Here is a 14,993-nt window from a genome sequence, read left to right as displayed (position 1 = left end):
GTCTAGCACAGTGTCTACTCCCTGCCATTAGAAAGAGACTGATCCCAGCTCAGAGCCTCACTGTGTTGTAGCTCTAGGGCTCCAAACTGAGTTTGCTTCCATCAGTAACTGTGCTGCCTGGAAACAAAAGACTCCAGATGTCAGATCTCTGGGCTGCTGCAGCCTTCATCTCAGTCCTGGTGGGCAGTGCCTGCCAGCTTCATTTGGTCCTCAGGAAGCCACTTAAAACCTCTCTGAGGCTTCTAGTAAATCATAGACTCTCAAGACCTGCTTTTCTGTGGGTACCTAAAGGTAGAGCTGGTGCAATGATAGCTCCTTGATGATGCATTTGGGGACAGTCCTTGTGCCTACAAGAGCTGAGGACAACATTGCTTAACTGAGCTATAGTCAGGGAAAGTATTGTCTGAGCTACTTTACCTCAGCCATTCTCTTAGCTGGTGGTTAAAGATTATGACTTACAGTTGGTAAATAAAACTTAAGTTTCTGAATGCCAAGTTTTAAAACAGAGGGCTGTTCTTACATAAAGTGTGTATTTTGATTAGGCTATAGGTAGCCAGAAGCATGCACAGGGAGAAATGTTTGACAGCCTGGAAGCAGCATCACCAAATGTGTCTCTGTACTGGATATTCTTAAGAAATCTCCCAGTGAGGCTTTGTAGAGGATGTTTTCTGAAGGTTTTCTCCAAGCCATTGTGCAAGAGGCTTGTGGAAAGCTGCCGCTGTTGTACAGCTTTATCTCATTTCTGTAAGTTCCAGATTTTAGCTTGTGCAGGCACAGGCAGTCAGAGCTGAAACTTTTGGGTCACTCAAAAATGATCACTGCAGATGAAAGCACCAATAACATGCTATTCCTTCCACAAGTTTCTTTTAAATTTCTCTTAAAAACAATTGAGTTTCTTGCCTTCCAGCACCCAGCTGCTTCAGATCCTCAGAAAAGCTGGTTGATTCCACAAAGCTAAGCGGTGGTGAGCTGTGATGAGTTGCCAGTGTGTGTTGCTCCTCTGATTTTAAAACTCACACCCCCCAACAAGTTAAGTTTGACCATATTCAGGAGCATAACACCAAGACTACTTTCTGTTACTTAACTAATTGAAAATAAGGGTTTGTTTGACTACCTTAAAAAAGGAAAAGGACTTTTCCCTCTTCTGTGTGTAAATTCTGAAGAACAGGGTGCAAGTGTATTATGCCTTGGCAAATTCTTGGTTCTTGTATAGTCCTAAATCATTCTCCCTGTACCTACATGATATTTCAGTGTGTAGCTTCTCTGATCAAAGCAGCACTAAAAAAATTACAGAATTCTGGACTTCTAGTTTATATTGTTGGTTAAAACTTGGCCCTAAAGCTACCATAATCTAGTTAACTGTGTCAGAGCTACTTGATGACCTGCACGAGTTGGATCTGTCTGTTCAGATGCTACATGCATCTCAACTGATACCAACTCGTGTGCTTTTTTTGTCAGATGGTCCAAAAATTGGTGAACAAATAAACACATTTTCTTAGCTTTGTCACATTTTTGGGAACCAGAGTGGAGACAGTGCCATTTCACTGCCATGACTGTGAATTGGCAGTGTTGCTGCTCTTACTTTATCTGCTGATGGTTAGAGTTTGTCATCTAGTTTTGCACAGCCACTTAATTAGATTTAAAATATTAACCCATGCAATGTATTTTGCAGTTTTCAATCAGAAATATCTTCCATGACAAACTGCTGATTTCCTCCTGCATAGGGAGGGGAGGCATTTCTGTGTTTACAGAAATCTGAGGATAGTCTCTCAGAAGTTGAATTTTATTTTGCACATAGGTGCACATATAGAATTTTACATATGTGCTAAACAGAGGTTGATTTACCATCCACAGAGCTATGTGTTTTACGTGTGGAGTAAACGATGATATTTTTTTTGGTAGTGATGATATTAGTAGCTATTGGCGAGAGACTTTGTGTGAAAATTAAATGGCAAAGCAATTGCAGTGTTAGAGATGAATGACTTTTTGGGGAAAAAATAAATCCCAAGTACTTCATATTAAGCCAATAAAGCTTTTCAGTTTGTGGAGGAAAGCTTGTTACATTTCTGGTGGGGTTTAGTTTTATCCTTTCTGGAATGTTTCAGTGAGATGGCTTGGTTAAGTGATGCATGATTTGTGTTGTATGGTTTAATGTAAGACTGACCAGGGCTGTTTTTCTCTTTTAGCTGTATCAGCTGGAGTAGTTACCACAAGAACCTGCTCGCCAGCAGTGACTATGAAGGCACTGTCATCCTTTGGGATGGATTCACAGGACAAAGATCCAAAGTCTACCAGGTAACATGCAATGAGATAGCAACATTTTCCCACTCCATGGACCATGTTGAGGCATCAGGATTCAGTCTGATTTTCTGTTTAAAGTCCAGCAACTGTTTTTTCCATTCTAGAGGGTGAAAAGGATGCTCCTCATGTTTGGTAAATGTATCTCATCCATGTAGCTCTATGAAGCCACAGTCCACAGAAGGAAGTAGCTACATTTTCTTGTCACACTCATGAGCTGGTGGAATTTTTCTTGGTGATGCTTTCAGGCAGGGAAAATGTGCACAGGGAGGAACAAATTCCTGGAATTTATCACTCCTTTTTTTTTAGCAAACTGTCTCTTCATACCTGTTCCACTTCAGGCTTTGTCAAAAGCCTTTTGTAAAATCCTGTGGTGATTGCTGCTGCAGGTGCTTGCAAAGCAGAAGAGCAAAATGCAGAGTTAAAGTGATTGAGGCTGGAAGAAGTTGGCAGAACCCTTCCCCAGGCAGTCCTGGCTTGGCCAAACATAGAATCATAGAATTGGCTGGGTTGGAAGGGACCTCAGAGATCATCAAGTCCAACCCTTGACCCACCGCTGCGGTTGCTAGACCATGGCACTGAGTGCCACATCCAGTCTCTTTTTAAATATCTCCAGGACGGAGTCCACACATGTTCACTGGCTGGGCTCAACAGCAAGATTTGCTTCAGGACAACTTTCTGGCATTTTGTCTTTTCATGCAATTTAGCCATTGTGTTTCTGTACAATACATTGGGATGTTTGTGATCACAACGAGTTTGGCTGAGGGGATGGCCTGTTGGGGGAGAGGCTGGAAGTGCTGCAGACTTGTGTAGGCTAACAGAGTACACTGAAGCTGGTCAGTGATAATGAACTGCAGATTGGCTTTCCATTCCCCCTTTATCCACAGTTCAACATAAGTTTTAATTCCTGTTTAAGCCTTTACTACTTCACTGTGTTCTGGCTATTTCATAATGCTTGTTTTTACTAATCCTTTGCATTTCTCCACTAAAAAATTTGAACTGGACAAAATAAATCTCTATTTTCTTAAATATGCTTTTCTTTGAGGCTGAATAATGAACCTAGAGAGGACCAGCTGTTGCTTATGACAAAGCAAACTCATGTTGCTTCCTGTCAGATTAGTTGAATCTTTTTTTTATTTGGATTTACATACAGGCATACATACTGACATCTGTTTCCCATGTATTATTAGAAATCCTTTAGTGGCTTTGTCCAGGAGAGCTTTTCCTGTTGTTGTCTTGCAAGGCTTTAAACAAAGACTGAATCCTGGGCTTCATTCAATGCAGTTCTTCTGCTTTCATGTAGGATGTGCCAGGATAGCAAATAATTCTGTGTTTTGGGGGAGAGTGTGCAACCTTGTAGGAATATTTGTTTGAGTGGAACATGAGGATTAGATGTTAGGAGTTTTGTTTAGTAACTGGATAGGAGGGTGAGGATTTCCTGGACTTTGGGAGGAGTTTGAAATTACTTTGAAGAGGCTTGTTACCAGTGTTGGGAGATACAGCTGTGATATAGTAGTAGAATAAGAAGCAGTACACAGTGGAACCACAGACAGCCAAACCGTGTTGCAAAGACAGATCTTTTAACATTTATTTGCCAGAATTTTTTTTCTTTCAAGTAAAAAACTAAAATAATCTGGTTTAGTGTTTAAAATTACTGTTCTACTGTCCTCTGCTTCTGTGGCATACTGCAAGCATTGCTTTGGCAGAAAAGAATTTTTGAGAAACTGCTAAACACAGCTAACTTTTCCATCCCCATCTCTCCTGACAATTCATCCCAAACAGCATGTGTTGTTTGTTTGGTTGGGTTTTTTCCTTTTAATGTTTTATCATATTGCAGCTCACTGTCTTGAAATATTTTTCTTTCTCTAAACAGGAGCATGAGAAAAGGTGCTGGAGTGTTGACTTTAACTTGATGGACCCAAAGCTGTTGGCTTCAGGCTCTGATGATGCCAAAGGTAATATTCTTTTTCAGTCTCTGTGCAGAAGGCTTGTGCTCTGTCTTCCCTTTGAGGAACAAAAATGTGATATTTCAAGTAGCTGATTCCTCAGCTGCCTTCAGTAGCTAATTTGGTCATGTGTCAAGATACTAATGAAGTGTTCAGATCTCAGAGAAGGAGAGCCTTTGTTTGGATTAAAATTTTTTTTTTTTGTCACGTTTTTTTGTGAATATACTCTATGGCATTTTCCAGGACACTGAACAAAGCAAAATGTGTTTTAACAGTAGTTAAGCTTGTTGAGTTAAAGCCTTGGGGCCTTTCAAGAGAGCAGCATTCAAAAATGAGCTTGTTGGGGAAAAAGAAGTTAAAAATACCTACTGCTGGTTTACCTGTAACTCTGAATGTTACTTCTCACTGCAGTCTTTGCAGTGCGAAGCTTCTCACTTGCCCCAGTGTTCTGTGTTTCTTGGACCTTGGAATGTTGGAATTGCATGGGAGCATTGGTAGCAAATTCCAGCTTTTCACACTCTGGGGTCCATTTGGGCTTTAGAGAAGCTTTTTCCCAACATAGTGTTAGAAAAAAAGGTTGTCTTCTAAGAAGCAATAGAAAGCTTCTAACATAGCATATGTTGTCTTCTTTATCTCTAATAAACTAGATTTTATCTGTAATATGTTTATAATACCAAATTTGAGTAAGCAGTAAGGGCTTTAGAGTTTCTTTTACAGTCAGTAGGGATCAAATCTCCTAGGTGGGCTAATACAGCTCTGGACAGAGGTCTTCATTATTTGCTTTGAAATGATAATTAAGAAACATGAAACCTTGGGAGCCACTCCCCCCTATAAAATGCCTTTAAATTCCGTTTCAAATGAAAGCTGTGTTTAATCCTCAATTGCACTTGGCAGTAATTCCATTTACAGAATGAAACTTCTAACAGTTATTTAATGTGGGGCTTGAATATTTTTGTTTCCCCCTACCCCCTTTTTGGAGTGTTTTCTTTGTGCTTAAATGCAGCAGGAATGAACATTCACCTTGTAAAATATCAACAGCTTCATCACATTGCTCCCCACTCATGCTGTGCATTTGAAAAAACTTATCTTCCAGGTAGCCATGCATTTATTAGCATGTTAACAAGTTGTCCAGTTTTTCAAAGCCATCTGCAAGCAGAGCTCCTGTCTTTACTAAAGATGTGAACTGTTAAAACTAACAGTTTCTAAAAGATCAGTGTTTACTTAGAAATAATTGTCATAAAGTCTGCAGATCTACAGAACTTGCATTTCAATTCACAAAGGTCTCTCGCGAAGGAGTATTGGGGTTTTGGTGAATAAAACTGGGCTGGAATATTTGATCCTTAATTTCTTTTGTGGTTTGCCTCTGATTTGCCTATATAAAAAATCCATTAGAGGCACAAGAAATGCTGTGTGAAAGTATTTGAATCAAGAGATTTTGGAAGTCTTTAGGGCACAAAGCAACACCAGCAAATGTCCAAATTAATGTTAGCTTCCCCATCCATTTCAGGATGAGGTCTTAACTCAGACTTGCCTTACTTAAACTTTTGTCTTTCTGCTGATGATGATAATGAGTGGCTGAATTCTAGGCAGCTTTGGGCACATAAAATATATGTTTGGCCAGGCACAGTGTCTGTTAAAAAAACAAGTGTTATGTGCTCTTCCTGTCCTCTTTTTACTTCTTGAGTGAGGCCACATTAGGCTTTCTAACAAGAAACCTCAGTGTTCATAGATATTGGTGTGACCAGAGGAACTGGAGCTAATTTTGCTGTGCTTCCCCAGAAAGGATGAGGATACCATTTTCTGGTCAAGTAATCAGGACCAGCCAGCAAAAAAATGAGAGCTTTTCCAGTTCTTCCTACTTGTCTGTGGATCTCTCTGTCTCTCCTAGGTATGTTCAAACTGGAAGCTAATTTTTAAAGCATTTGGAGTTCTTGGTAGGCCTGTTTTGGGAAAGGAGCTTTTAGATGAGAAATTGTATCGTCAGGGCTGTCTGTGCCCTGGCACAGCAGAGGGTGCTAAGAAATAGAGTGCTGTTAGGGACAGAATTATTCTGATGTAAAGAGAAACAGCATCCTAGGGCCTCAGGATCCTTGTTGTTTGAAGAAGATAATCCAGAATGTTTATTTGTGGAAGTTCTTTCTACTTTAATAAAAAAAAAGAATAAAAAGTATTTTATGAGGAAGAGCTATTGTGTGTACAAAACCCTCACTTCTATTTACAGTTGTCATGCCCTTGCCTTTCAAAGGAGCAGAGGTAGCTGAGTGTATCTATAGGGACACAGCTTCCTGCTTTCCTAGGAATCTTCATATCTGTATACATGAGTTTTCTGCTAGCTCTATCCTATTCCTGATTTACAGCTTTTGTCAGAGGAAAAGCAGCCCCTCTGTCACATGATCAGATCCAAGTTGCAAGAACAACAGGCTGAATGAAATATCCTTATTCTCAGTGTACCAACAGTGTATATCAACCTGTTTTGCTGTTCTGATACAGATTTCCACCTCTCTTATTTGGTGTTTGGACAAAGAACTGGCATGTGGAAAATGAATTTATAAAGTGATACATTTGCTGTAAAGCTCCAAGCATATAAAAATTTATCTTGAAAAGACCTAAGCGTTTTAAACAAGATTTTCTGGAGGCATCTTCTTGTTTGGTAAGGAATAGACATTAGGCCACATAGAGATGTCTCTCAACAGCTGCAGAATTAGGAGACATATGCTTTGAGAACATGTGTTTTAGAAATAGTCAATCTCAGATGGTTGCTTGTCTCATCAACACAATTCTAGGTGTTTAACATCTGAACATTGTGTAATTACTGCCTCAACCTCAGCAAACTTGCTGAAAGCTACAGCAAATAATCTCTGTCCTTATGAATTATGCTTTATGAAGCTGTCAGGTTATTTTAGAAAATAATGGGCAGTTCTAGGTAAAAGTTGACATATTTCATTATGTGTTATGTCACATACATCCTTATGGCACTAAGATAAAATTGGAGCCCAGTGTTTCCCATAGCAGTTGGATCACAGAAACTGCAGACTCTAATCCCTGTCAGTTGTAATGAATATTGAGATGGCTTTGAATGCACTGGTTGACTCTTCACCAGATGAAATGGCTCATCTTATCACCCTAAAACTTGAAGGAAAAAAGGAGCCAAGTTGAAACTGAGCTCTTGGTATGAAAGTGAGACCAGATGGCCATTTATTTGTTAGGGGTGGTGTCAAGGAGAGACTTGGCTGCCTTGGAGGCAGCTTTAAATATTTAATACCTGGTTGGAAGGCTTCAAGACAAGTCTGTGTGGTCTTAGTAGTACATTTGGGCAGGACATTGCTTTGACTAGAGGTGTGCAGGAAGGCTGCATGATCTCACAGTTCCAAGCAGTGTCCTCTGCCAACAGTGTCCTCTTGTAATGATGGCATCTGCTTCCTATACCATTTCATCCATAAACTTCATGTTCTCTTCTCCAACTTAGACTGTACATCAGATGTCTGTTCATTAAAGCAAAATGCTAATTTTTCTATAGTTTTGCAAAATTGGCTGTCCTGGCTCTGTTCCCCTCCCTGCTGCAAGCACAGAACAGCAGAAGAGGTGTCATCATCCAGTCTCACCTAGGAGAAGATTGCATCTTAAGCCATGCTTACAAAGCTGTTGGTTTCATTTAGAAATGTAGCTAGATGTTTAGCATTAATATTCTGGTTCTGGTAAATGAGATTTTTTTTCTGAAAACTAACAGCAGAGTGGGTTCTGTTTTCACTGAATATTATATCAGGTATATATGCAAATATGCAGCAATGTTTGTGTTTCTGCTGTGCTGCTTTCATAATGGTTCCACGTGGCCATCAGATACCTACACAGTGCTGTATATAAAATAATTCCTTGGTGTACTCTGAGCAGTCCTGTGTCTCCCTCATCCCAGCAGAGGACCTGTTGGCTGCAGACCTGAAGCAGCACAGGCAGCTCGTGGAAACTGTTTAGGGGACTAAGCTTCCACAGAGCTCCTGTGTGTTCCAACACTGGCTTCAGCTTGCTCTGCTTCCTGCCTCAGCATTCTCATCGTGGTACTCAAGTACAGTCCAACCCACTCATCAAGAAAAAGGGGGAAGGGAGAACATTTCAGTCTGATTTTTTTTGCTCTGTAGGCATCGATGGTGCTTGGTATCAGTGTACTGCCCTTCACTGAGATGTAGGACATCTGTAGCATTTAATAGCAAGCTTGGCTACATGGGGAGCACCTGGAACTCTTCATCTAAAAGTTAAATGGTACTTAGAGTGTTTGTGGAGGGTAGAGAAGGCTGTATTTTGAAAAGCTGCTGGTGTTTCCTATGGGTTCTCCTGTGAAGCAATGAAGTACCAGGGCAAAGAGCTCATTCTGCACCAGGAAGCTGAATCGTGCACACAGCAGTCTCATAGAACAGTAGAGTTCCTTGTAGCAAGGAAATACATCATTGCAGTTATCCAGCATACTGATTTCTTTCCTGTCCTGCACCAGTTTCTTGAGAATAAAACAAGTTGTTCTTACTGTGCTAAAGCATACAATTAGTTTTATTTATTCTGTGCAAAGCAATTTGGCCGCGAGTGAGGATTTCTTGCATCCCAATTAAGGGACAAGGAACAAGAAGGATGCAAACCCTCCTGCTCTTGGTTATAGGATTCTGTGGTCCAGTAGCCTTAAACATAGATATTCTAAAATGCTTCATCACTGGCTTTGCTCTCAGCTGTGAGTGATGTGGACTTTCAGCATTTTCTGTGTGTGGGCAGTATATTTATAGTACATGTTTGAGAATATTCTCTAGCTTACTGCCATAAGTACTAACTGATCCTTTATAGTCACTGATATCTTGGCAACTGAGGCTTTTCAGAATCTTACTTATGAATAACTATTTTTTTATACCTTTCAGATGAGGTTGCTTTTTTGCTGTTTGTTTACTCACTTTTTCTGTTTCTCTAGTGAAGCTCTGGTCTACCAACTTGGACAACTCAGTAGCAAGCATCGAGGCCAAGGCAAATGTGTGTTGTGTCAAATTCAGCCCCTCTTCAAGGTATCACCTAGCTTTTGGCTGTGCAGGTAGGTAAAAGGGATTTTGGGCAGAGAAATATTGTTTCTTCCTTCCTTTATTTCTAATTCTCCTCAAATAAGTGAGGTTGGCAGTTGTGCCCAGGACCCAGGTGTCTTTTGCAGTTAAGATGCTTCTGGGGAAAAAAAATCTCTTTCAGTGTGCAGTCATCCAGCAGACATCCTGATACCCAAGTGCCAACCTCATCCTGCAGTCTGACTGTTTCATTTGGGTGTCTATCAGAGATAAAAGTGGTGAGAGAACATGTGTGTTTGAGATCACTAAGGCAAGCAGGCAGAGCTCAGCTGGGCAAGCAGACTTTAATGTGGTGATGGTTGTTCTTGCTGACATACGGTGTTGCTCTGTAAATCCCACAAAGCCATACTGGGAGCTTTAACTGGTTTTCCCTTAGGTGTACTGTGAAACAGTGGCCATGCATGTTTTCCATAGCTGCAACTACAGCCCCATGCGTGGGCTTGGGTTTTCCTTGCTGGGCAAAACATCCCTGATAATGGTGGGTTTTTAAGTAGTTAGTGGGGAAGGCACAGTGAGCCTTTTATTCACTCAGATTAAGTAATCCTCGGTGATAATTCACAGATCTAAGAACAGGGTGGGTATTGCTGTGGGAGGAAACCATCATGCTATGCCTGCAGCAACTGAAACTCAGAGGTACCTATAAATGTTTAACCAACTCTGTACCTTTTTTCTGCTTGGGGAGTTCTAATGCACTTGTAAGTAGGAGTTCTGACAGCATTTGCTATCTCTGGACTTCAGGAGATACATGGATCATTCTTGCAACTACTGGCTTGCCATTTAATTTAGGTGTTCCTGTTTCCCTGTTAGTTCTACTTAGATTGTGACTCTAAGGAAAAAATAAATTTGCATTTTGATACACTGCAAAAAATGGATTTGGGTTGGAGCTTAAAATATTGACTTGTTTGACAGGAATCTCACTGAAGTTTAGGGAATTACATGCAAGAATAGAATTGAATTACAATAGCTACAAGCAGCAGTTGAATGAAAGGGACTACCTGTGAAAAGCTCTGGGGAAAGATGAGAGCACCAGCTCCAAAAAGATTAACTGCTGATTAAAAGAGATATGTAAAAGCACCACAAAACAGAATTTTTCCTGATAAATCAGTAACTGGTATTCATTTCCATCTGAAAGGCAGTGGAGGGGGATAACACAAAGATAAATCTATAGAGGTTTTGGAGCTGCAGGCACATGGGATGGAAGCACATAGGAGTGTCTTGTGCCTTACAAACCATGATGGGCTTATCTTCAAGTGTGTTACAAAATGAAGCATAAATGAGCACCAGGAGTTATATGGAGGTTTTAAATGTATTTTACACATGTATTCTTTGTGATTTAAAGAACACAGAGGTGTAAAATGGTATTTGTACTGAGAAAGAAGGCACAGAAGGAAGAGGAGATAAAATTTTCAGAGTGTTTACATCTGTTTGATGCTTTGTAAAGGAGTCTCTAACTAAAAAAGTGAATATTTAGTTATGATTGCTGAAACAATTACATGGAGTAATTAAACTGATGGGAATGGCTTTCCACAAAATAATTCTAATAGATCTTTCACCCATAAATACATGGGGAAAAATGGCTTATGAGATTAAAAGAAATTCTGGGATCTTGAAAGATGTTATTTCTGAACTCCTAAAAAAATATCTTGGAGCAAAGAAATGAGTTAGTGTCTACTTCCCTGTTCTATATAGTCAAGCAATCCTGTTTCATGGCTTATGATGGGCATAAGTGTTCTTCCCCTCCATCAGTTTCAGCTGGTTTTGTGTAATAATTTAATCTGTGGAAAATGTAATATAACTTGTAAATAGTGTGATTTGCCAGCTATAAAATAAATAAAGGAAGAGTCAAAACTAGTTTCCTTCAGTAGTATTTTTTTTAAAAAGGGCTAGAATTGAGCACATTGATAAGGCAATTCTGATTTGTCACCTGTGGTAGAGACAAACACTGCAGAACACTCAGCAGTAATTCAGTGACCAGGGTAGTGGTCAGAAAGCTGTGCTAGGTCTGCCTTGGCTTAGTCAAGCTCTCAGAGGACTTTCAGTTTTGAAAATTAATGTTTCAGTTACTTTTCTGGTGGTTTATTCTGGTAAAAGCAGATATTTTCTAGTCTTGCACACCTGACACTATTTTGTACAGTATTTAGGCAGAAGTGCTGCTCCTATGTATAATTTATTTGTTGATTTGTACAAACAATGTGTGTGTGTGTTTGTATACAAAGTTAGAGCCTAAGACTTGATGAGATAGATCTACATTTTATGAAATGGTTTGGAAGGGGGAAGTATTGATGTTTGAGATATAAAAGGAGGTAATACCTAATTACAATTAGGCATTAATTAATAATTTTATGTATAAAGTTAATTTATTATTTAATTAATATCTAATAATTAAATTACTAAGCATGGATGTTTCGGTTTTCCCCCTTTCTCTGTATGCAGAGTAGCCTGCAAGCTAGCATGGCTTGATTTAGCAATGCAGCTTTGACTGTAAGCCTAATTTTTTCATTAATATTTTGAAATTATGATGTTGGTTGGTTTTAATTTTCATTTTCTGTTTATATTTTCTCTTGAGGCCTTTCCTTAACTATCCCTACAGCTGAAGCATCCTTTAAGCTCTTTGCCCCTTGCTTAAGGAAACATTTTTCTTTACTATAGACAAATGCATCTTGCCCACTTGCATCCATCTCCTTGGAATGCCTCTTTGAAATGGGTTCTCCTAATCACTTGCTTCAATTTCATCACCATCTCAGGGTCTCTGCTGGTTCCTTCTTTGCATCCTACACAGAAATAGGATAGGATGTCTTAAGGTCCTTCCTACCCTGTCTCCAATTTTAAAACCTTCTCATTTGTTAGTAAAATCTTGCCTGCTTGCTCAGCTTTCCCAGTGATGCTACAATGTTGTGAATGGGTGAAATATTCAGAGGGGTATCTTTGTTTTCTTTCTCTGTCTCCAATTTTAGAAAAACTCCCTTTTACAGAAAAATAGGAAGAACTTGTAGAGGTCTAACAACACATGGCATGAATTTTGTGAGCTGGTACAACAGCCTCTTGCAGTGTTCTTTTTGTCTTTTTATTCCCTCTGTGTTTCTGTCTACTGTGGATCTCCAGTGCTCAAACCAAGGGCTTCTTGGGGTGGAGGGGTCACTTCTGTATGTCTGGTGCTGATGTGATGCAGCTTGGAGCTTGGCTGGGTCCCTCAGCTGCCCTGCAGTGTAGATAACCACAGCCACATCCTCCCAGCTTCAGGGTTCTGGAGGGAATCCTGAATGAAGATCTTGGTTTAAAAAAACATTTTCACCTGCACCTGGTTTGCATGCTTTATTGTCAAATAAAAGGATAACATACATTCCCTTGTACCAAATTCCTCTGCAGGTCTCTGCCCTTTGTTGGCAGCAGGAGTGACTTGGATGGAGCCTCCTGAAAGGGGACATGCTGTGGGTTGGAATTGGGTTTTATGTGGGTTAATTGGGTTTTATATTTATATACATGTTGTAAACATGAGTAAGGATCATTGAAAGGAGCTTGTGTGGGACTTTTGGTTTAGATGTAGCTGTGGTCAAAATGTTTTTAGATTCCATATGTCCATATACCTCCATATATCTCCTCTCTTTAGTAGAGGGCACTTGGTTGACTTCAGATGCCATAGAATACGATGCTTTAGTTGCCACTATAGAAGCAAATCCCCAGATTACCATCCAATACAGGTGATATATATGTTTCTTTTCTGGCCTTTTTTCTCTGAAAGCTTTTAGATGACCAAAAGATCATTTTGGTGGCTTTAAACAGAACAAAGGAGCAATAAACTGGAATTAGAGCCTATACAAGAAAGAAATGGGTATTTGGTTTGGGAAATAATTTTCTTTCTATCAGACAGGCATTTCAGGTAAGAGGAAAGCTGCAGCCTGATAAAATCTGTTGCAGTGGAGAGAGCACATAAAGAAGAAAAGATCCCTTTTGTCTGTTACTTTAATAAAATACCTATTTGAATGCTTACAGAGTTGAAACATTGGACAATATAAACTGTAATCACTGCTGAATACAAAATCTTTGAGGTCTTTTCTTAAAAATAGATTTTATCCTGAAACTGGCTATACAGATTGTGTCTGAAGTTGTTATTGTTCTGCCTCAGCAGTAGCACTAATGCCCTCAACCCATATTTTCTAGCAGTTCCATTTTCCTTCTTTAAAAAAAAAAAAAAAAGGCTGAAATTGCATGCAGCTTGAAAGTCCAGGTTGTGCAGTCTGGGTGAGATCAGACTGTCTGCTAACTCCAGTGAGCTAAGTGTAGCTATTGATAGTAGCAATACTTTATCCCCAGCATGCTGTAATACTGTCAGCATCTACCACTGACCTTTTATTTCCCGTCTATTATGCAGAGATCATGCCATCAAAACTTCAGATTCCCAAGTTCTTCTACAAGATGCATCATCTTCTCACATGCTTTATTTTTTCCCTTCTAGGACCACAAATCTTAACAGATTGGATCAGGGGATAAGAGGTGTTCCTCAGGGTTACTGTTCTTTGGGAGCTTTGCAAATAAGTGGAAGCTGTGGACATAGTGCAATGGAACATTTACAATGTGCTTAAGATCTTTCTGGGTTAAATTTAATTTTGATCTCCAAACTGCTTCTCTGCCTTGTTCTGAACTCTTTGAGAGTGGTATAGGTTCAGATAAACTGACCAAGGCAGGAAAAACATGGGGCAGTGTTTGATTTGTGTTGGTTTTGCTACTTACAGCTTCACAGTGTGATGCAGGGTTTGTACTTGGGATACCATACTCCTTCCTAAACATTCCCAGTTTTGCTTTCCCATCTCTTTTCATACTTGCAATTGAGTGGTCAAAACTGAACTGTTCTTCTGAAGCAGCTCATGCCCTGAGCACAGAACCCCAGTGCCAGCCCCCTCCCTACACAGCCTGGCTTTGGACATCCTGAACAGCGATAGCATTAGCTTCCAAGGGATGAATCCTCACCTGACATGAGGTTTTCCCACTAATGAGGTTTCTCCCCTTTTTTTCCTGCTCTGTCTCACCTCCTTATTCCCTTCCCTACTTGTACAGTGGTGCTGAAGAAGAGCACTTCCAAAGAAAGAGCCTTTCCTTCAGAGAGGGTTTTGTCCTTCCCCAGACGGTTCTCCCTGCTATTCAAAGAGCTTTCCAGAGCACCACCTTGAGCATTGTACTCTGGCTATGAACCCCACTGCCTTTCTTTATCACTGAGCTACAAAACTAATGGTGCCATTTAACAGCATGCAACATGGCAAAGGACTCCTGTTGCTATGTCAGTAGCTTTCTTTTCACTTGGAACTCTTTCCCTATCCCTTAAGATCTCTGACTTGTCCTGATGCACTTCCAGTTCAAGGTCACAAGTGGCAGCTTTATCAATATTATTCTATTTTGCTAATCTACCTGGCATCCAAAGGGGATCACTTCAGAGACCATCCTTGTGCAGTGAACTATTGATTTCTCTGGTGCAGTCACTGGAGCAGTGATTTCTCTTTTCCAAGCATCTCTCTGTAGAGCTGGCCTTTCATGCTGTCTCAGATCTGGGTTACTTGTGTGGCTTGTCACTCAGCTCAGAAGATGATGTGATACTCATGACCAAGAAGGCAGTGTGCCTTTTTGGAAGAGAATTAATGTTTTCCAGCTGAAAGCAAGGTCTTACCTTAACAGA

At 40.1% G+C, this 14,993-nt stretch overlaps 1 protein-coding gene across 5 annotated transcripts in view; it reads left to right on the top strand.

Moving 5' to 3' along the window:
• The window catches only part of COP1 (COP1 E3 ubiquitin ligase), a 120,084-nt gene that overhangs the window by 53,966 nt on the left and 51,125 nt on the right, over nt 1-14,993 (top strand). For all 5 annotated transcript variants that reach the window (XM_071751146.1, XM_071751145.1, XM_071751147.1 and 2 more), the window contains 3 exons: nt 2,187-2,295; nt 4,172-4,253; nt 9,187-9,303. In XM_071751146.1, coding sequence (XP_071607247.1) covers nt 2,187-2,295; nt 4,172-4,253; nt 9,187-9,303 — 308 coding nt within the window. The remainder of the gene's footprint in view (nt 1-2,186; nt 2,296-4,171; nt 4,254-9,186; nt 9,304-14,993) is intronic.

Source organism: Heliangelus exortis, chromosome 8 (genome assembly GCF_036169615.1).
Source record: "Heliangelus exortis chromosome 8, bHelExo1.hap1, whole genome shotgun sequence".
NCBI classification, from domain to species: domain Eukaryota; kingdom Metazoa; phylum Chordata; class Aves; order Apodiformes; family Trochilidae; genus Heliangelus; species Heliangelus exortis.
The sequence above is the reverse complement of the archived record's forward strand: the minus strand, read 5'-3'. Positions and strand labels throughout refer to the sequence as shown.